This window comes from Rhinolophus ferrumequinum, chromosome 12 (assembly GCF_004115265.2).
Source record: "Rhinolophus ferrumequinum isolate MPI-CBG mRhiFer1 chromosome 12, mRhiFer1_v1.p, whole genome shotgun sequence".
NCBI classification, from domain to species: domain Eukaryota; kingdom Metazoa; phylum Chordata; class Mammalia; order Chiroptera; family Rhinolophidae; genus Rhinolophus; species Rhinolophus ferrumequinum.
Genome location: NC_046295.1, coordinates 824451 through 847743, shown reverse-complemented (window position 1 = coordinate 847743; position 23293 = coordinate 824451). Strand labels below are relative to the sequence as shown.

The window sequence follows — 23293 nt, the reverse complement described above, 5'->3', positions numbered from 1 at the left end:
ACTGACAGCTCAGGGAACTGGGGCAGCAAGGACAGCAGGTGGGCTGCACCTTGGGCACAGGTGCCTGTGGACTTCGTTCGGGCTCCGAGGTGGTATGGGAGAGGAGAGAGCGGGGACGGGGTCAGGTGTTCACCCCAAGTTTCACCTTCAGGTCTATAAATGGGGCCCTGAGCTCCAACCTCACATGGGACAGGGGCCGGCCCAGGTCCTGGTGCCATCCTTATCTCTGGAGTTGGTGCCATCCTTATCTCAGGAGTTGGTGCCATCCTTATCTTAGGAGCATGAGGCCGGCAGTGCCCTAGCTGATGGGTCAAGTAGAGAGGCAGGGGATCCTGCCCACCCAGCCCGGGATGCCAGGCCAAGGCACCCTCAGAGACCGTCTGGCCTTGCCTGGGTCACCGACAGAGCAGAGGCTCAGAGAAGTGGGTCAGTGGCCAGGTGTGCAACTACGTGTGCAGCAGGGACCAGAGCCCATGTCCTTATCCCTGCTCTGTGCCCTCCCAGGGGAGTGGGGAGGCGAGGAGAGGTCACCTACCTGGAGGTCCGAAATGTCCATCTTCTCCCGGATACTGAACTTCTGGCCCATGAGCCGCAGTTTGGGCACACAGTAAAGGATCATGCTGTTGAACTGTATGATGAGGGTAGGGCGGGATGAGGGGCAGACGGGCAGCCAGGCAGGAGACCCCATAGGGAGGCATCCCAGGGCGGTGTGAGTGGCCCTGGGGCTTGGCGGTGGGGGGCCCGGCAGGGCTGAGTGTGGCCTGTAGGGGCTGGGGGTGCGTCTCACCAGGATGAGGTGGCGGTCCTGGGCTGTGCCATTCTTGGCTGACAGCTTCTGGATGTGGCCCTCCTTGATCAGCTCGTTGGTGGGGTTGACAATGTCCTCCTCACCCCCTAGTCGCTCATACACCTCCAAGAGCTTGTGCATTTTCTCCTGCAAGAGACACAGGGCTCAAGCAGCTGTGCGACCACAAGGACCCAGGGGTGAGCAGAGCCCCACCATGCAAGTGTGGTCTGGACGGCGCAATGAGCCTGCGGACAAAGGGGTAGGAGGGAAAACACAGGATGACACTTGAGTCGGGCATTGAAGGATGAACAGAAGTTCACTCTGCAGAAAACAGTAAATAACAATGGCTAACACTGTTTGCTATGTGCCAGGCAGTATTCCACACACATTGTAGGTGTTAACTCATTCAGTTCTACCACTGACGCTCTCGGGTGGATGCCATTATTATCCCCAATTTACAGACAAGGAAACTGAGGTACGGAGCAGTCAAGGAGTTTCTGGAAGTGTTTTAGCTAGAGGACTGGGAGCGGCCCTCTCAGCCTCTGTGCCACACACCAGCTAGGCCTTCTATGGGGGCCTTCAGAGAGACACGTCGGGCAGCTGCAGGTTTTACCCGGATGTTACCCTCTCCTCTGATAGCCTTGCCCAGTTTTCTACTCCACAAGGCCCATCATGAGACTGCACCTCTGCCAATCTGCAGCTCATCTCTCTCTGGCCTCACGACTGGTTGGGTGGTCACATGGCCAACCAGTGGCCTTGGGGTGTGATGGGGGACTGTCAGCAGCTGTGGTCCCAGCTCTGAGCCTAGAGGACATGGGCCCACACCTGTCACCGCCACCACTGGGGGCCTCAGCTGGGAGCGAAGGAATGAATGCAGCAGAGGCTGAGCTGAGCCTGCAGGAACCCTGATGAAGAGTACTGGGGGACTGGGGTGCACCTGGTATGTACTGGTGGGCTGGAGTACACCTGGTGTGTACTGAGGGGCTGAGGGAGCACCTGGTGTTACTGGGGGGCTGGGGTACACCTGGTATATACTGGGGGGTCAGGGTGTGTACCTGGTGCTTACTAGGGGGCTTGGCGTGCACCTGGATTGTATTGGGGGTGTTCGGGTGCACCTGGTGTGTACTGGGGGGCTGGACATGTCTTCTGTATGTACTGAGGGGCTGGGTGTACTCCTGGTTTGTATTGTGGGGGCTGGGTGTGCACATGGTGTGTGCCAGGGACTGGGCATGTACTTGGTGTACAGGAGAGCTGGTTTGTACTCAGGAGGCAGTTGCAAACCAGGAGGGTTCTGAACAAGGAGTGACAAAATAGGTACCCCTTAGAAAGCCCTGCGGTGGAAAAGGATGGATCAGAGGCCAGGGAGACTGGTGGCTTGTGGAGGCAGAGGCTGAGGTTGGTGGGGATGGATGGAAGCATGAAGAGGCTCCAGGGAGCACACACTGGTCATTCCTTAGGGCCGCCCCCAGGGTGCTCCCTGGAGCCTCCCACCTGCCACACCTGGACTTAGGGAGAGGACTGCCACAAAGCAGACATATTACAGATGAGACAAGAATCCACCTGGGTAGGAGGTCCCAGGCTTTGTCGGCACCCCTCAGACGGGTATGCTCATGGGGGCTCTCCCCAGTGTCCTCTGTGTGAGCTCGTGACCATGGAATTCTGTGAAGCAGCTTTCCCTCTTTCATTACATGAAGTCTTGGGGAGGAAGAAAGGGGGGAGGAAATCATATTAAAAAGACCAGAGTGAAATGTGGCCTGTTTAAGGTTGCCATGGGTGCCCAAGAGAGAATCTGACCTCAGGTCAGTCTGGTCCAGGGGCCCCAGACCCAGGCCTGGGGACAGGTGGATAGAGGACACTGGATGTGGACCACATGTAGCAAGAGCTATCCCCAAACAAGCCCCTACCTTGCATTTCTCTGAGAGATGTGGAATAAAAAAATATTTCACTTTCTTTTTCCTCTCAAAAAACAACAGTGCCCGTGTAAAGGTAAATAGGTCTCAGGATTGGGAGACAGCGGGGCTGGGTGGGGACTGTGGTGGCCTGGAGGGTGGGGCAGCATGCAGGCCAAACAAGACAGAGCCACCTAGGTCACAGGACATCAGTGTGGGCTCAAGGAGGCCTGCCTGATGCACAGATCCCATTACACAGAGGTGTTAGCTCAACAAGGAGAAGTGTCTCCTCTACCTGTGGGCTGTACCTGGAGGCGGGGCCTCGCAGGTGATTAAGTTTAGATGAGATCAGGGTCATGAGGGCAGGGTCCTCATGATGATCCCAGGCCCAGAGAACTTTGTTGCTTTCTCCGCCGTGAACATCAGCGAGAAAGCAGCTACCTGCGAACCAGGACCAACGCTGCCTGTCTTTTGTTACAGCGGCCTGAGGTGACTGAGACAGCATGAATAAATGAATGAATGGATGAATGAATGAATGAACGAACGATGGGAGTGTTGGGGTTATCACTGTGTGAAAATGTCTAATCATTATGTTGTTTTGTACACCTGAAACTAATAACAAGTTTTAAAAAAATTTTAAATAGTGGGAACACTGAGAGCTAGCATCATGATGAGTACTTTATGTAGAGTGCTTTCATCCTACAACTGCCCAATGAGACAGACTCTGTCAGTAACTCTGTTTTACAGATGGAGAAAGTGAGGCACAGAGTGCCAACCAACAATCACCAAGTTAGTATGGGGCAGGCCTGTCTAATTCTCAGTGGAGATTCAGTCTGCCCTGGGGGAGAGGTGGGTGCGTGTGCACGCTGACGAAGTCCACCTGGGTAGAGGTGTAGGGGTGTGTGTGTGTGTGTGTGTGTGTGTGTGTGTGTGTGAACGCCAGTGGAGCCCATCAGGGGACAGGTGGGTCCATGCGCACATCAAATGTGTCCACCTGGGGACAGGTGTGTATGTGTGCCAATGGAGCCCATCAGGGGACAGGTGGTTGCGTGTGCACACCGATGGCACCTGGCCCGACCCACACTTTTTCTGCATCACATTGTGGGACCCTCAGACATCCCGCAGGAGCCTTCCAACTCACCATTTTCCGAATAGCGGCGTTGGAGTGGTTGGCAGCTGTGGAGATGAGCTCCAAGGACCCTGCAGGAGGAAGATTTAGTCAGGCTACAGGGTGCCTGGTGGCTCCACACACGTCCTGGCCCCGCAATGCTGAGGGTTAGGTTTGCTCTGCTCTGCCATTTCCCATGGTGTCTGGGGCTACTTGGGAGACCTGGCTGCTTGGGGATGCGAACCTGCAGACATACTTCATTTACTAGGACCTGTGGGGGGGTAGCACCCTGCTCCCTGAGTAGACCTCAGCCCTGTGCTGCCTGCTGGCTACTGCCCTTGGGCCTGGAGCAACCCCTGCCAACCAGCGAGGCCCTTCCTGGGGCCTAAGCATTGCCAGCACTTAGTAGCCGCTTCCCCGGAACCAGTGTGCCCCTTACACTGCAGTGGGAATGGGGGCGTCTTCCCAAGACAAGTCTAGGGGGCACTCGGATCTCTCTCTCTCTCTCTCTCTCTCTCTCTCTCTCTCTCTCTCTCTCCCTCCCTCCGTCTCTCTATATCTCTTTATCTCAGTTTCTCTATTTGTCTGTATCTCTCCATCTCTGTCATTCTGTCTCTGTCTCAGTCTCTCTCTCTGTCCGCCCCCATCCCTCTGTCTCTGTCTGTCTGCTCCCCCATCCCTCTGTCTCTCTCTCTCTCTCTCTCTCTCTCTCTCTCTCTCTCTCCACCCCCCATCCCCCCTGCCCCTCTCCCCTCCCCCGTCTCCCTCTCCACATGGGTTTGCGGCAGGTGCCCCCGCTCCCCCTTCCCAGGAGTCGGTCAGCCTGGTGGTAGCTATGCTTACTCTCTGCATCCTTCCGGTCTGGGGCATCCACTGGCAGCCGCTTCAGATAGTCCGTGAGCAGCAGCTCATAGCGGGGGACCCTCTGAACGGGTTCCAGCATGTGGTGCTGCAGCGTCAGGTTCCCGCACACCTCCTGCTTCTGTAGGGGAGACAGACAGCTTGGGCATCACGGACACGTGCGTGAACCGGGCCCACCTTACCTCCAGGAGCCTGTCCAGAGCACCTGCACCTTCTGCCTGCAGAACACATTTTACAGCAGGGGAAACTGAGCCTTGGGGAGACTGAGCAGTGGAGCCAGGACCCAGACCCTTGCTGGGCCAGCTCTAGACACAGTGCTGGTCGTTTATACACATCTTTGTAGAAGGAAATAAAAGCCTGGACAAAGACCACCTCCTTCCCTCACGAGTAACTTCCCCACTCACATTCCGCCGGGGGCCTGACCTGAGTGCTTCCCCGCGCTGGGAAGGTAGAAACTTCTCCACCCCCTATGGGGGAGCCCGGGGGTCGTACCTACACACTGCTCTAAGTGCTATCTATTCTTCTCCTAGAAACATGACATTGAGTGTCGGGTGTGGGGGCTGAAACCCTCCCAGGACCCCTGGCCCAGCACTGCTCCTGGGCTCCCGTCCTATTTCTGGCCCCTCAGCACCTCGTCCAGACCCGACGGGCATCTGCACCCTAGACTACACATGCTGAAAGATGCCATCACCCACCACTTCGGTGCTCACCAGTCGGTGCCCGCCTCTGCTGCCCTCTCCCCCTCTCCTGAGGATTCCCCCCGCCCATGTCTCGGTTGATAGGCCGAGCACAGCATCCACCCTCCCTGCGCCTGCCTGGTAGCTGCAGTCATCCAGGGTGTCGCACAGGCCATCTGCCTCCCCCACCCACCTGCCACCCTCGCCCAACTCAGGGCCCAGCACAAAACAGCTTCTAACTGAAATGAGCTCAGGATGCGTTGGACACAGAAGGTCTGGAAGAGCACTGGTCTGCAGCCGCCATAAAAACAGTCATTTCAGGCAAGAAATATTAAGGGAGGTGAGGAGCAGGACATTTACATCATTTTAAAGCATCTCTCTCCCAGAAACTTATTAACGGGGAAAAAAGTGACTTCACCATGGAGAGGTCTGCCAGACACTCCCTGAGTCACATACGCATCCTCCAGAAGTAGGACCATAGGAAGCTACGCAGCACAGTCAGGACAGGTGAGGACACGGCCTCACTCCCGCGAAATTTCTGCAAAGATGCACAACCTGAATTGAGTGGTGGAGAAACTGCGGACAAACTCAAATCAAGAGACTGGCCTGTTCTCCTCAGAGGTGACAAGGGCATGGAAGACAAAGAGGAAAGGAGACAAACATGATCATGAAGGCAATGTGTGGTCCTGGGTTTGAGTGTGGACCAGAGAAAAACAAAAGAAAACCACATTGGGACAACTGGTGATACCTAAATAAGGCTGGGACGAGGTAAGTGCTACTGCGCCAACGTGAAGCTTCCTGCCTTTGATCCCACTGCTGGTTAAGCAGGAGAGTGTCCTTGTCCTCATTCAGTGACACTGGGCTACCTCTACTACTCAGTCTCAAAGGTTCAAAAATAATAATCATATGTGCGTGTGTTTGGAGAAAGTAATAAAGTAAAAAAGACAAAATGTTAACAGTTCCCCATTTTAGCAACTTTCTTGTCAATGTTTGAAATTATTTCAAAATAGAAGTTCCAAAAATTTAGAATATGCTTTGGATAGAGCCAAAGAAACCCCAAAGGCTGCACCATCCCCGGTGTGTCCATGCTGGGGGTCTCAGAGAACTCCTTGGGGTGGGGGCTAGCCTGTGCTCATGAGCCATTCAGCTATATCCTGTGCCTGTGCCCACTGTGGAGGGGTCTCTGGGGGCAGGGTGGCCTGCTGAGGGCTGTGGGCTGTGCTGAGCCCGGGGATGGAGCCCTTCCCACTGCACACCTGACCCAGAGCCCCAGGTCTGCCCCGGGTGTGGGGCTGTGCTTGCCAGTAGCTGACTGTGACTTGTGCCATGCCTGCCCACGGCAACACACTAGTCATCCCCACGCCCAAGGCGGGGGGGGGGGGTCATAAGGGCCTGTAGACCCGAGGATCTGGTCTGCCAGGTGTGGGCAGAGAACGTAGCCTGTGTCACAAATGTCAGGAGGAAGCTCACAGCCCAGCACCTCATCAGGTTGGGGGCTGTGTGAATATTAGCATCATAGTCACTCCAACGAGAGGCAGCAGGTCCCCAGAAGAGGCCCCCTTCATCCTGGAGTCTAGAGAGTTGTCCCTGGCTGGCGCATGGGGATGCACACGCAATGAATCCTGATTTATCTTTTCTTCTCTTATTCTCAGAATAACCAAATCAGATACCAAATGGCCAATGAAAATTAGATTTCAACTTCCTCAACTATAGCTTTACTGTTATTATTATTATTATTATTATTATGAAGGAGAGGAGATGTAGGGGGAGAAAAGAAAAATAACAAATGCAGGCATCTCAGCTGAGAAGGATAGCTGGGCCAGGGGCAGTTTGGGTCTGTGAGGCACTGGGGGTGAGCCCACGAGCCTTCCTGACAATTACGGTGCCACTCTAAGGGCAGCGGCCAACCAGACAATGACCTCTAATAAAGCCGCACAGGGCACACGCTTCTTAGGAAAGGAGGCCATGCTGTAGCTCGGGTCCTGGGAAACGAGGCTTTGTTTTCCTCCCTCTGCCACCCTCGACAGGAGTGCAGAACCACAGTGCCCACACCAGCCTAAATCTCCATACTTAGGATGATGCCCTGCTCGGGGCTGCCCTGCAGCTGAGTGACCAGACCCTGCAGATTTGGGGATCATGCGCCCCCAGTCTCTGGTCACTCAGGGCTGTGGGTCAGCCACAGGCACAGCTTGGAGGAAACTGTTCCATGGGGAAAGCTGGGAGCGCCAAGATGTGAGTGAGCGGGCAAGGGCTCCGGGGGTGTGGGCAGCAGGGAGAAGGGAGGACTCAGTGTCAGAGCTGTCCTCCCTGGGGAGGTACAAGGGTGCTGGGCACATTGGGGGATCCAGGGCTGCACACTCGGAAAGCACGGCTGACCTGAGGACAGTGGATCTGGCAAAACACAGAATGTTATCGAGGGGTCACCCCAAATCCAGGCTTGGCCTCCAAACACTCGGCACAGTGACTCAGTGCCCATGGGTACATTGAGGAATGTGTGTGTGCACGTGTCTGTATGCATGTATGTGTGTGTGTGTATGTGTGTGTGTGTGCTAGTGATGTTGGGACAAGTGGCTAACTAATCACAAAAATAAAACTAGATTCGTACCTCATACCATAATCCAGCTGGACGCTCTTCTGGGATAACATTTTTAATTTTTAAAATGAAATCATACTTTAGAAAAAAACATAATTTATATAATTTGGGGAAGTGAAAAAATGCATTTATAAGCATAATGCATATAGATTTTTTAAAGCATGACTTTATTTAAAAGTTGGCGAATGTGCACCTGCAACTATTAAAAAAAAGAAAAGGTGGTGAATGTGGCTAATTAAAAACCAAAAATTTTCTATAAAAAACGAAAGATCAATGAGAAAAAATAATTGTAACACATATGACAGTAACGGCTAACATTCCTAATAAATAAAAACCTTGTGAATTAATAAGAAAAAGGGCAACATCACAGAACACAAGAGCCGCCCGATGTGAACAGGCTGTTTGCAGACAAAGGAAAAGAAAAGAGCAATGCAACTTTTCCTAAAAGCCTGCACTAGCCATTGAGGGGCACTGTGGAGGAAGAACTGGCATTCGGATCCAGCTTCTATCAAATAATACAAATAATGGTTTGTGACAACACAGATCATACAGCCTCTCTGAGCTGTGATTCTCCCACCAGTGAAATGAGAATGATGATTTGTCTCTGGGAGTTATGTTAAGACTCAAAGCATCAGTAGAGCAGCTGGACACATCCTATAAGGGTAATAATTTTCCCCACATGAACCCACGAGCCAAGTGCCGTGCTCCTGAGCCGGGACCGGGCCCTACCTGGATGCTGTGTGAACCCACGAGCCCAGTGCCGTGCCCCTGAGCTGGGGCAGGGCCCTACCTGGATGCTGTGCACGACATCCCTGAACAGCAGTGAGCGCTGGGTCCAGGCGCTCACCAGTTCCATGGCCCGGTCAAAGTTCTTGACGTACTCTCCATACATCTTGAGGAATGGGGCCAGCTTCTGCAGGATGTCCCCAAGCCGGGGATTCATGTCCCTTTGTGGGGGGGGGGGGCAGTGAGATCATCTGAGAAACAACTCAGGTGAGGAGCTGGGTGGGATGGGACTTCTCCAGGAGGCTACGGGGTGGAGACCTGACTCTTAGTTCTATGTGATGAGAGCAAACTGGTCACACTCTGAGACTTAGTTCCCCGCCCGCCCCCCCCCCCCAACACACACACACATTACATGGGGTAGGAAATAGTGGGTTACTGGGAGGTAGACAAGAGACCATGTAACTTCAGTAGTGCAGGCACAGAACCAGTGCTCAAAAACAGGAGGTGTCAGGAATGGAGCCACTCAAATGATTGGTCACAGTTATCGAACAGAAGCAAGGAAAGTCCATTTACTCCTTTCAAATTAGCAAAAGTTAGGAACAACGAGACTATACAAGGCTGGTACCATCAAGGGAAAGCTGCACTGTGTACTCTGATAATGGTCTCAACAGGGATTTGGAAGTAAGTTTCAAGAAGCATAAAAATATATTAATAATCTGGCCTGAGAACTATGGGGGTATTATCCTTAATAAATCACCGAACAGAAAGGAAAAAGGCACACACACAGAGCTATCACTGCCACGTTACTAGAATTGTGTGCTCAGGTATTTAACTCAAAGGCCCACCACCTGTGAAGGTGGGCAGGCAAGCCACTGGGCTCCTGTGTGTGATTAAACCAGGTGCCACACGGGCATCTGTGCACTAACAGTCTAGGTAGGGCCGGAGTAGAAGACCCGTTTCTAGCCGCTGTGGACTGTCATCCATGAGGCCAGTCCAGTCCTGAGCTTTAATCCGATGGCCTTGGGGACACAGTATAACCTGCTCTGCAGGTGCAGCTGGTCCCTCTAAAGATTTACAAACTGATGCAGTGCATGGCTGAGACTTGCAGGTGAGGGACACACCCTGGCCAGCGCAGCCCCATGCTCTCTCTGGCCGGGCTGCAGTTTGGAGGAGCCAGGCTCCCGATGCTGCTGATGCCGCAGGGGAATGGCAGCTGGATCAAGCCAGATCCGCAAACAGGGGAGACAGCAGCAGCCACAAAGCAAAGCTGCCACAGTGCCCAGAACTAGCAGGAAACACGTAAGGAGTGAGTGGTCATGCAGTGCCACGCCTGTGGTGTCAATCAGCATGACATGCAGCCAAGCCAGCACTCTACTAAGAATGAACAGGAGCAGGAGGACAGGAGGACAGACCCCCTGGGCAGCGGGAGGATCCAAGGTGTGCTGTTGAGGGGGCAAATCCAATTTTTAAAGCAAAGGTGGAGTATCCATTAGCAGGGAAAATGAACTGACCAGAAATGTTTGCTAGCTGTTTGGTGCTTGCAGACATCTAACTCGTTTAAATCCCACAAAGCCCTGAGCAGGTATTAAAGTCCCTTTGATTTTCAGACAAAGAAGCTAAGGCTAGGAGACACTAAGTAGCAGTGGGACTAGTGGGGTCAGGTTGGCCCAGGACCTGGTGGAGAAGGAGCCCAGGGCACCATGAGACAGGCCTCCCACGTGTCTGCCTAGACTTAAGGAAAACAAAATCCAGATTTAGAGGCCACTTGGCAAACATAATTTGAAAAAATTGCCATGACTGAATCACCAGGATCCTCAACAACCAACAGCATTGGAGCCAAATTCCCTGGCAACACCAGCCCCCCACTTCCTGGGTGCTGTGAGCCACACTCACCACTCCTCTGTGATCCGCGTTTGAAGCTCAGGCAGGAGGAACTGCCCGTGGAAACGATAGATGGAGGAGATGTTAGAGAAGATGCCTGTGGTGACTTCTGAAGGAATCCCTGCTTCCGTCAACCGGGTGCAGAAAACCTGGGCACACAATGGTCACTGAGTATGGGTCACCACAGATGGGATCGTGCTTCTGCTGCGGGTGGGAATGTTCAGGAGAGACTGTGACCACTTCCTCTTCCCCTGATAAATCTCCCAGTTCATCAAAGTGGCTCAAACAACCTTATGGTCTTACAGCAAACTTACTTATGGCTAAGGATTGGGGTTGAGGCAAGGACAGTTCCCTCCAGATGGGGACAAGCCATCTTTCCTCCATCTACCTCTCATGGGAAATGGAAGTTCCTCATTTTCTTTCTCTGCTTTGTGAGCTACAAACAGAAGCAACACCTTTCAACACCCTGGTTTCCTTTGGAGTCTTACTTCTTGTGCTCATAAACCCCATGTTGACATATGAATGGAGATAGTGCCACCCACATTCCCAACTACTCATGCAGAAAGATGTCCAGAGGCCACTGACATGCTCAGATAATGTGACCACTAGGAAGAAAGGTCCCTGAGGGGACTGGACAGGACCTTTGCCCCAGAGCCACAAGCTCTGAAAGCAAAAATTACATGTGTCTGGAGGATACTCTATTTGTCTGAGTTTTAGTACAGTCATTGGTGTTTCAACTATATGGCCTAGCCAATGCTAAGATAGGGAGTTTGCCAGTGAAACTGCCCACTGAAACTCTGGAAGTGGACCAAGATGTGCCCCAGCCAGGAGGGCTACCTGGTCTAGCAGGTGCAGCCGCCTCACGTAGGTCTCCTCGGTGTGCAGGAGCTCCTGGGCGATGTGGAGCAGCTTCTGGGGCTCAGAGCACTGGGGAGAGAAGAGCCACACCTCACCTGGGGAAGATGAGCCTTGAACAGGCAAGTCTGTCAAGGGCTACACACTGTGCATCAGGGATAACTAGGGGTGGAGAGGGGCCAGAGGAGGCTGCTGGGACTGGAATGTGGGGGCTCAGTTCTCAAAGATGGAATGCCTAGAGAATTTCTGGGGAAGGCACAACAGTCCCTGCCAATCCCCCAAAAGCTTCTGCAGTCCAGAGATGACTTTATCTTCCTGCCGCTTTGATGACAGAACAGCTGCAGCAGCCACATCAAATATATTGTGGAGTGATGCCAGCAAGATGGCCAACTGAAAAGCCACTGGCCCTCCTTCCTCCACAGAGACATGGATATATGGACCAGAATACCTCTATGAGAACTCTAGAGACCAGAAGAGAAGCTACAGCTCCCAAGTCAAGAAGAGATTCCCACAAATGGGTAGGAAAACTGGCAGCATTTGGAATCCCTTTCATGTCCTTCTCATGTAGCATAGCATGGCACAAGTGGAAAGAAACCCCCTATATGGGGGCTCCTCCCTCAGGATGGAAACAGAAGAGTGAACTGTGCATCCAGTGTTCTGACTTGTCTGGGGGCTGCCTGAGGGACCAGTTTCTATTTTGTATGACTTGGAGTGTTGACATGACCAGTGCCAGAGTTTAAAAGCCACTGAAAACAGAGGCAAGAGCTGATGTTCTGCTGGCAGGTGCCAGAAGAATGAGAAATCAGAAAAGGTTTAAGAGGTACTAGGATCTCCAGCCAGGTTGACTGGTGGTCTTTGCCTGTACAAAGCAAGCATGAAAAGACTGGAGAGGTGGTTGTTTTCCAAATGCCCAAAGTCCAGCAAAAATTACAAAGAAACAGGGAAACATGACTCAATCAAAGGTAAACAAACAAACAAACAAAAAACCGAAAACTCCAGAAACCAACCCTAAAGACAAACAGATCTATGAGCTGTCTGGCAAAAACAAAACAAAAGAAAAACAAACAAACAAAAACTTGTCATATAGATGCTCAATGAGTTAAAAGAAAACACAGATGGATAACTAAACAAAATCAGAAAAATGATGCATGTACAAAATGAGAATATCAACAAATAGATAGAAACTATTTTTTAAAAGACCCAAACAAAAATTACACAGCTGAAAAATACAATAAATGAACTAAAAAACTCACGAGAGGAATTTATCTCCAGATTTGATTAGGCAGAAGAAGACGTCAGTAAACTTGAAGATAGATCATTTGAAATCATCGAGTCAGAGGAGCAAAAGGAAAAAAAGAATGAATAAAAGCAAAGAGAAACTAAGGGACTTGTGGGGTACTAATAAGTAGACCAATATACACATTATGGGAGTCCTAGCAGGAAAAGAGAGTGAAGGGGGCAAAGAGCTTATTTCAGGGAATAATGGTTGAAAACTTCCCAAATCTGAATAAAGAAATGGATATACAAATTCAAGAAGCTCAAATAACTCCAACTAGGATAAATCTAAAAAGGACCACACTGAGATCCATTATAATATTTTTTTTTAAAGAGGGGGATGATATATTTAGTATATTAAAAGGAAGAAAACTGTTAACCAAGAATACTGTACCAAGGAAAGCTGTCCTTCTAAAATGAAGAAATTAAGACTTTTCTAAAGACTTTACTAAAGTTGAAGAGTTCATTACCACTAGACTTGCTCTACAAGAAATGTTAAAGGTAGTTCTTCAAGTTGTGAAATGGTAGACAGTAACATAAGCTATATAAAAATATAAGGTTCTCTGATAAAAGTAAATGCATGGACAAATACAGTAAGTGTACAGTTGTAATTTTGATACATTAAATTTAAATGATAAAAACATTTAAAAACTATAAATATTTGTTAATTAGCATAGAATATATAAATATGTGATCTGTGACATCAGTAACAGAGTGGACAAGAGGGGGAGCTGTAAAGACATAGTTTTTATATGCAGTTGAAGTTATCAGTTCAAAATAAAATGCGAATTACTTTAAATGTAAATTGGTTAAACCCCCCAATCAAGACATGAATTGGCTGAATAGATTTAAAAAATAACATCCAACTATATGCTATCCACAAGAAACTTACTTTAGATTTAAGGTCACACATAGGCTAAAAGTGAAATGATGGAAAAAGATATTTCATGCAAATGGTAACCCAACAAGAGAACAAGAGTGGCCCTGCTTATGTCAGACAAAATAGACTTTAAATAAAAAACTGTTACAAGATACAAAGAAGAACATTATATAATGATAAAAGGACCAATTCACCAAGAAGATATAATAATCATAAGTATTTATGCACCAACCCTCACAGATCCTAAATATATGAAGCAAACTTTGACAGAATTGAAGGGAGAAACAGACAGTAACAAAATAACAGTAAGAGACTTCAATACTTTACTTTCAATCCTGGATAAAACATGCAGACAGAATATCAGTAAGGAAACAGAGGACTTCAACAACACTGAAGCCAAAGGGATCTAGCAGCTATATATAGAACACAGCAAAATATACTTTCTTCTCAAATGCATGTGACACATTTTGCAGGACAGACCATGTTAAACCACAAAACAAGTATTATCAAATTCAAGAAGACTGAAATCATATAAAGCATCTTTGCTAATCACAATAGAATAAAACTAGACATCAATAGCACAAGGAAAACTGGGAAATCCACAGATATGTGGAAATGAGACAACACACTTTTAAACAAGAGTCCAAGTCATGAAGGAAATTAGAAAATACTGTGAGAAAATGAAAATGAAAACACAATATACTAAATTTGTGGAATGCAGCAAAAGCAGTGCTGATAGGGACGTTTTTAGCTGTAAATGCATACATGAAAAAGGAAGAAAGATTTCAAATCAACAACCTAACTATAACTCAAGAAACCAGAAAAATAAGAACTAAACACAAAGCAATCAGAAAGAAGGAAACAACAGAGATTAGAGCAGAGATAAATGAAATAGAGAACAGAGAAACAATGGAAAATCAACTAAGAATTATTTTTTGAAAAGTTCAATGACATTGACAAACCCTTTGTTAAAATTAACTAAAAAAAAGAGAAGACTCAATATCAGAAATGAAAGAGAAAACATGACAATTGATGCCACAAAAATAAAAAATAAAAAATTATAAGAGAATACTATGAACAATTCGATACCATAGAAGAAATGGATAAATTTGTAGAAATATACAACCTACCAAGACTGAATCACAAAGAAATGGAAAATCTGAACAGACTAATATTGAGTAAGGAGATTGAATAAGCAATTTAAAACTCCCAACAACAGCAAAAAAACTGGTGGCTTCACTAGAGAATTAATGCTTCCAAAAGATTGAAGAGGAGAGAACATTTCCAAGCTTATTCTATGGGGCCATCATTACCTTAATACCAAAGCTAGACTAAGATATTACAAGAAAACCATAGGCCAATATTCCTGATGAATATTGATGCAAAAATCCTCAACAAAATACTAGCAAATTGAATTCAATAGCACATTAAAAAGATCATATACCATGTCCAATAAATAAAGGAATTTATATCTGGAATGCAAGAATGGTTCAATATATGAATATCAATCAGTGTAATACCCAACATTAACAGAATGAAGGGGGGAAAAATACATGAGCATCTCAATTGATACAGAAAAAGCATCTGACTAGATTCAACATCCTTTCATGATAAGAACAGTCAACAAACTAGCAGTAGAAAAAGGAAACTAACTCTACATAACAAAGGCCAATTTGACATGTGTGTATACCTGCATCACCTCCCTATGTCAGCACCCTGCCATTCTACCTTGGTGGAGGACATGATGTACAAGGTCCCTGGGCTTCTGGTCCAGAGCCTCACCCCGAGAACTGGGCCAGTGCGTGATGAACCCCATGACGGAGAAGAGAGACCCGTTCCCACCAGTGGCAGAGTAATATGATGACCCTTTCATGTTACCGACACAAAGACTAGGGCCTTCCCCAGCAAGCCTCTAGTCCTGGGAGCATCCCAGAGCCTGTGTGGGCAGGATGGGGCCAGGTCTTGGGTCTGCACTCGCCCCCAGGACCTGGCAGACTGAGGCAGCCAGCTTCCCTGGAGCACACCTTGAGAATCAAGGATGGTGGGGCCCGTAGTAGACACATCGCTTATTCATTTATTTTATTTTTTATGATGTTTTGACTTCTAGGGACCTTGCTTAGCCTGGAGGGCCTATCACTTCCATAGACAGCTGATTCCTGGATGTAAAGGACCTGCCTGCAGGCAGGTCTTTCATATGCAAACCAACCCATCCAGGGCCCACATGCCAACTACCTCCATATTTGCTAGTCCCCATCCTCCTGCTCTAATCACCCAGGTCTGGATGCCAGAGCAGAGCCTGCTGAAGTTACTCAGACTGGCCAATCCTAATTTTGCTCGGCTGCCCCACCTATACCTTCCATCAGAAACCACAGCAAAGGCTCTTGCCCTCCGTTCCCCCACCTACTCGGCCTCCTGTCTCACGCTGTGCTTCCCCACCTGGCTCTGGGGGGTGGCATGACCCTCCTCTGGGGAACTGTGAGTGACCAGCTCTCAGTGGCCATCCTCTCCTGACCTGTTGGCCTCACCACACTCAAATAATGATAAACCTAGATTAAAACTGAACCCAGCCCAGCCCCAGGAAGTTGGCTCACAACGTGCAGGCACACAGCTACCCTTCACCTCCCAGCCTATCTCCTCCTGTTGCCATGTTAGCCAGCAACCTCTCCACCCAGGAGCCTGCAGGCCTGACCCATCTATCACCACCTGGTTCATCTTGGGACCCAGTCATTGCAGCTTATCCAGGGTGTTCTCCCCACGCACAGGTGGTCTCTCTGAGCCAGGGGCCATCTGCTTTATTTCCCTGTCCAGAGCCCAGGATGCTAAAGGGATGCATATGAGCTTTCTGTCAGGGCCAATCCAGCACACCTCGGACCCAGGTGCTCTCCTGGACGCATGCCTAGGGCTCCACGCATGTGCCCAGGCTCTCTTCCTGCCTCTGCCCACCCTGTGGACAACTCTGGGGTGAAACCCTTCATAAAACGGGTGACCCTCACTCTACCTTCCTCAAAGGGGTTCTGCAAGGTGAGCAGCAAGCTTGGGCAAGGGGTACTGATATCGGCACTGTTACCATTCAGACTGATGGCCAGGCCACCCTGGGGTGCGGTTCCTGTGCCGCTGGGCAGCCGTGGAAAGCAGGCGCAGGAGGGAGGTTGTTGAGAGATGTCAGGGTGCCAGCTTGCATGGTCCTGCCCCAGGTCCTGCCCACCAACCCAGCGAAGGGGCCTCTCCAAGCGTGGTGTCTGTGTGGGCACCAGATAACTAGCACTACAAACCTCACCCCCCGACCCCCAGAGGAGCCCTGCCTCGCCAGGCAGGAGGGCAGCCTACCTTGGCTGGGGCCAGGTCTGCGCTGGCACTTGGGGAGCTGTTCTCCGGCTCGGGCTCCTCACTGCTGTCCTCACCCACATCGCTGTCGGCCTCTTCCCCGGAGGCTTTGCTGTCTGGGGCCATCTCTGGGTGCAGCTGCAGGACGGTGGGGCCCAGGCCTGCCTCACTGTCTCCTTTGCGGGGGAAGGGCTCACAGGCCATGCTACAGGATGGGCTGTCAATCCCGCTGTCCCGGTTAGGGATCTTAGCATCGCAGCTCGGCTCCCCCATGGAGCCCAGGTCTGGGGGGCCGTCCCCCACAGCAGCCTGACCACTAGGGCTCTCAGAGGTATGGTCCTCACTGTGGGCTCCAGGCCTGATGGGCAGTACTCGGAGCTTCCCTGGATCTGTGCTGGGCAGATCCAGGGAGGAGCAGCCAGGCCCAGCACCTGCCCCACCCAGGGCGGCCACGGGGCCCAGGGCTGTTGAAGACCCTCCTCCTGACTCCATCCTCAAAGCTGAGCTCTCTGAGCTCTGTGGGGAAGGGGAAGGGGAGGGATGGCCAGGTTGGGGGTGCTTCCTGTCAGGGAGAAATGAGCACAGTCAATGCCAGCTAGGCCGTGGACCAGCCCACAGGTGTGCCTCCCCAGAGAAAGTCAACATGAAGGAGGTGAGCTAGGCCTTGTGTGAAGTGAAGTGCCCAGCCAGCTTCAGCTGCTCCTATCTAGTCAGACTTTTGGGCAATGGCTAATGGAAAGCACTGCATTTTAATAAAAATTTCTTCTACATTAAAAAAATGAAGGAAGGAAGAGAGAGAGGGAGGGAGAAAATGAGAGAGTGAGGAAGGGAGGGAGGAGGGAGGGAGGAAAGAGGGGAGAAGGATGGAGGCAGGGGAAACGGAGGGAGGGGGAGGAGGGGAGGAGGAGTGGGAAGGAGGGAGCAGTGGAGAGGGAGGGATCCTATAGTACGATGCTACCTGCTGCTCAATGAATTCAAAATACATGTGCACAATAGGGGCACGGTGGATCGGGTCTCTAATGTGCTGCGACATCCACACTGCTTGTTATGCTGTGATGTGGCTCTGAGGTGTGGCAGGACCCCCATCAGAACACCTCCTGGAAAACATCGCTGCCACGATCTGTCACACTGGTGACCGGGTTTCTAGAGTACCCGGGGCCAGAGGGGCTTTGCCTCAAATTCCTCCTCCCCACGTGCACTGGAGGACATGCCTTCAAACCTGCCTCACGTGGAAGCCCTCTCTGAGGAGAGGCAAGTGCAAGTGTAATTCTAGGTGCACAGAGAATGCACAGGTCAGCCTACACGGGTCAAGAGTGGACCAGCGTGAGACTGACATTCCCTGACATCTTCCTCTTAAACCTGCAGTGCAGCCCTGGAGGACAGGGACCAAGAGTGACAGTCACTTATTCCTGAGGGACAGGCCATTTACCTGATGCCCACAGGCACCCAGTGAGGTTGCTGAGCTGGAGGGAGGGTGCCTGGCTCCCTGACGGCCAAGTTCCAAGGGTTTCAATTGGCCGTCCAAGACCACTCTCGGGGATTGAAGGGATTCGCTGAAAATCTCTTTCTTGTCCAGCAGGTTTGAAGCAGAGTAGTTCAGGAGGTTCTACAAGAACATGAAAGGAAAATGAAAGCCACCTTCTCCACTGGCACTTGCAGCAGCCAGGGCGACCGGCCCAGTTCTAAATACAGAGGGTGGGAGGGCGTGGCGGACCCCAGGCAGGTGACAGGGCCTGTGGGTGGAGGCAGCACGCTGCTTCCCTGGCAACGGCTGGCAGTGTGCGGCAGCTCCTAGGGCCCTGGCTTGAAGCTCTGGGCCCAGAACCGAGCTTGTCCCTGGTCACACAGTGCCCACACCAGGGAGGCAGAGCCCACCGAGTGTACGGAGAGCCGGCGGGCACCGCCACGCACCTCCCAGTGCACACCCTGCACACCTCGCTGACGCCCCCCCCCAGACACACTCCCTCTGTGCTACCAGTAGCTGCTTCACACACTCCCCTCCTCACTCTATGGAGATGCAAGTCTCACACACACAAACCAACAGGTGTCCCAGAGCCTGCCACTCACACATCACGTCACCGGCAGAAACGCCTCCGGGCAGAGCTCAGAGGGAAGTGAAGCAGGAGCCCAGGTGGCCGAGCACCAACTCCAGCTTCTGCGACAGCCTCCTCCCCTCTCCTGTGGCCAGGCTACTTCTGAGCAGACCCTTCTCTAAGCGACACCCAAACCACTGCAGGATATGCGTGTATCATTGGCCACTGCCACATTCTTAACAAGCTTAATGGGGAGAAATATTAAGATTTCTAAACAGAAAATACATGGTTTGCTGCATTCTTCTCATAGCACAGGAGATAAACTCAAGTTTCCAGAAATCAGACATGACAGAGCAGTAAAAATATGCCAGCTGGAATGTGGGCCGTGCACTCAGCTTCAGTGCGTCCAAATGCAGGCGGCTGGCACCAGGCAGAGCCTGCGGCAACCCCACTTCACCTCAGACTCTCCTACTTTTCTGGTCAAGGGGCAGTAACAGAAACCAGAGTTAGTCTCTTGCCTAAAATAACCCAAACCTGGATAAAACATATAAAACAACAGCTTGAGAGATACTCTACACTAGACAGAAAATCCCCGTGCTCCTAAGAGATGGTAACCAGTGTAGTGTACCCTCTGTCTCCCCAGCTTTCTTCTCGGGGAAGGGGACCCCAGGTAGACACCTGAGTGCAGACACAGAGCTGAGAATCCAGGAAGACCCAGACAGCTGGAGGTCACAGGGCAGAGCACTGGGGCAGAGAGCACGGCACAGAGAGAAGAGAGTTGAGTAGGGCCCTCGGGATGGCTCAGCACAGGTGTGCAGAAACCACAAGCCTGGAGAAAGAAACTCCTTTGAGGGTGGAGGGAACACCAGCTGGCCTTCACACAGATAGGACACATGCCTGTCCCCACCGGGAAGGGCCAGGTGGGAAAGCCCAGGATTCACAGGGCGTTAGAGAACCTGCACGGCTCTTGCCTCAGGGTGGGGAACAATTCGCCCTACAGTGATCTCTGATCCAGCCCTACCTAACTGATGTTGACGAATCTTAACAGGAAGCCCATCTGTTTACGAGCAACTCAACTGCACCCCTGAACCATGCTCATGAACAATTATAGGAACACAAACATATTGAGCGCCCAACAAGGTGAGATTTACAGTGTCTGGCACCCAGTGAAAAATTACCAGGCACACAGAGGACAGGGATACACAACCACAGTGAGGAGGAAGAGTCAGTGAGGTGACACTGTCCTTCAGCTGACACTGAACTTGGATGTTAAGGTAGCCATGGTACCCACATTCCATCATGTTCAAAAGGTCAGCAGAGACGTGGAGGATATGAAAAGATGCACACCTAACTTCTAGAAGTGAAACCCACGAAATGTGAGATCAAGACCCACCGGAAGGGACTGATGATAGATGAAACGCTTTGGAGGATTTATTGAATTAGGATAGACAATAGGAGGTCTCCAAGAAGAGAGAGCGAGAGAGACTCAGGGACAGAGACAGACAATATTAGTGACACAGGGAAACTTCAAGCAGTATAATATGTGTGATCAGAGTCGCCATATGTAACTGAAGTCTCAAAAAAGAAGTGAGCTAGAAAAATATTTGAGGAAATAATAATCAAAGTTTTTCCATATTTGATGGAAACTATAAATCCACAGATCTAAGAAGCTCAGTAAATACCAAGCACAAGAAATGTTTATATTTAAACATATTTCCACAGAAAACTCCAGGCTTACACGGCTTCACTGGTGAATCCTATCAAACATTTGAGGAAAAAATGATGCCAACTGTACACAAACCTTTTCAGAACATTCAAGAAAAAAAAGAATGCTTCCCAACAATATGGATTAATCTAGAAATTATGATGCCGAGTGAAAGGAGACAGACAAAAGAGAAAGTACCTACTTGTTTCCCATTTACATAGAATTTTAGGAAATTCACGCTAATCTGGTGTCAGAAAGCAGAGCAGTTGCCTGGAAGGACGGGTGGACACGGTGAGGTGTGGGGTTTACAATGGAGCACAGGAAGCTTTCCAGGGGTGACAAAAGTGCTTACGATTCTGACGGTGGTGATAGTTTCACATTGTCACATATATCAAAACATCAGATTATACACTTTAAACACGCAGTTATTGGGTGTCACTTATGCCTCATAGAAGGTGATACATTTGAGTTGTGTGAACTTGGAGAGTTGCTGACATTCCCCAGTATCATTTTTCTTATTACAGAAGGGACAATGAATCACGCAGAGGATGGTGGTTAGGTGTGTGGCAGGCCCACAACCTGGGGAGGCACGAGCAGGGCAGAGGAGAGGGGTGCACACTACCACTGGAGGCCCTGAAGCCCTGACCATTTCATCTTCCAAGGGCTTTCGTGCAAGGGCAGCCAAACAATGCTTGGCCAGACAGGAGAGCCCAGGGCTCAGGGAGCAGAACACAGGGTTGAGGAGGTCTTGGAGGGGGAACGGCCGAGACCACCCAGATACGGTTCAGGCAGCTGAGGGATGCAGCCCGTGGCCTCCCTCAGCTCAGGGCTGGTCTCCCAGCTCCCTTTCCCAGGCCAGCGTAAGCACCAAGGCAGGGCCAGTCCAGTTCCAGCCTCTCCTCCACACTGCTCAGGAGAGGCGGGGCTGTGCACAAATGTTCACACAAACACACATATGCACATGCCTCCACAACACACACATTGCACACATCCAAGTCCATAGAAACGCACAGTCACGCACACACACACACCATGTGCCAGGAGGAAGGCTGAGCACTTTTGGGCCATTGTCCAGTCACAGTCACTGAAGTGGGTGACGTTATGCTTCAGACGAGGGCACTGAGGCTGGTCCTGGCCACACACTACACTGCAGGGAAACAGCCCCTGGGCCCTGGGCCCCTCAGAGATGCCTCTCTCAACCCCTTGACTGGGCTCCGGGCTCATATGACACTCCCAGGGCTGGGGACCTGTCACCACGCAGGTGCCAAAGAGTTATCAGTTCTCTCTACCTGGACAGTCAGCTCTCCCTTTAGAAGCCCTGAGCAGCCTGAGCTGAGTGAGGCTGGCCACTGCCTACCCCAGGTGAACCAACCCCGCGTGAGCTGTGCCTGCTGCAGGATTCAGCCAGGGCCCGGGGCCCTCAGCGCCTGAGGCTGCCGTCACCCAGCATCAGAGGCCCAGCACTGGGACTGGGGGAAGTGCAAGGACTGCAGAGTATGGAGAAATTAAATTTGCCCCACTCTCCAGGGCACCGTGGACCATTTAAGTGGCTCCATACGCAGCAGCAGCAGACGGAGTAAGGTGAATGCTGTGTTCTCTACCCTGGAGACCCTGCACTGCTGGTGGCAGCCGGAGTCAGGACAGGCTGGTCCTAAAGATGGGCCACGAGCCTCCCACCACCCAGCTCCACATTCTGCCAGACGTCTCCTCGGGAGCAGTGCAGGAGCCCTGTTAAAACCGCCATCATACCCGTCTCACTTGCTACCTGTCATCTGGCACCCTGGAAGTCCCACACAGGCAGGGACCTCCCCTATCTGGTCACTGATATGTCCTGAGTGCCCTGGCACACGGTGCCCCAGCTGACGGCCCACAGCAGCTGCCAGAGGTGTGAGCCTGAGAGAGGAAGCCTTTGGAACTGTCCCAGCACTGTCTGGCAATAGCCCCAGAGAAGCCCCGAGTGAGAGACGCCCAGCTGTGCCCTGCCAGCCCCAGAATTGTAAGAGATGACAACGCTCAGTGGATTGCTCTTTACTCCACCAAGTTCAGGTGGTTCAAGTTAGGAGGTAATTAAATAATTCCGCAAGTGCCACAGGACAACACCAGGAAGCCCCGTGTGGCACACATCTGCATACAGGTCACATAGTGGGAGCTGAGGCTACAGAAACCGAGGCCATGTCAGCAGTGAGAAAGGCCATGCCAGATGGAATGGCCAATAGCCCGTTAGCAAAGCCACTCAGTGATCCAGAGGCACCCTCCCTCCACTGTCAGGATCTGGAAGCATGATACTTGCCTTGGGGCCTCAGCCTGCAAAGTGCTCTGGCTGCAGCCTCTGTGGCCCGGGGTGTCCATCCTGTGTGCTGAGAACTCGGACATGGACGCAGGTGCTGCGAGGGGCCACATGCTTCGGGATGGAGGTCAGTGGGACCCCAGCGTGGGAAGGGGCACCGGGGCAAGCTGAGTGGGGAAGAAAGGAGATGGATCAACACAGCAACCTTTCTGCTTACTGGGACCCCCGAACAGCTCACACCATCACTTTCAAAAGTTACTGTTACTTTGAAAACTGTATCAGTGATGGGTCCTTTTTAGAAAACGTAGGAATTATGAAAAAAGGAAAATTTTTCAAATTGCTGTCGTGCCTGTGAATGGGCAGATGCCTGCAGGCCAGACAGTCAGGTGGGGGTCCTAACACTCCCAGGTGT

General features: G+C 50.9%; 1 protein-coding gene across 1 annotated transcript in view; it reads right to left on the bottom strand.

Annotated features, from left to right (window-relative positions):
* Positions 1 to 23048, bottom strand: part of FGD3 (FYVE, RhoGEF and PH domain containing 3) — a 33097-nt gene extending 10049 nt beyond the window's left edge. Inside the window, 11 exon segments of the mRNA XM_033123689.1 lie at positions 536 to 628; positions 788 to 934; positions 3818 to 3876; positions 4628 to 4766; positions 8706 to 8862; positions 10535 to 10671; positions 11360 to 11449; positions 16860 to 17418; positions 17815 to 17953; positions 18286 to 18462; positions 22885 to 23048. Of these exon segments, the coding sequence (XP_032979580.1) occupies positions 536 to 628; positions 788 to 934; positions 3818 to 3876; positions 4628 to 4766; positions 8706 to 8862; positions 10535 to 10671; positions 11360 to 11449; positions 16860 to 17418; positions 17815 to 17942 (1509 nt within the window). The 5' untranslated portion in view covers positions 17943 to 17953; positions 18286 to 18462; positions 22885 to 23048.
* Between the last annotated feature and the right edge of the window lie 245 nt (positions 23049 to 23293).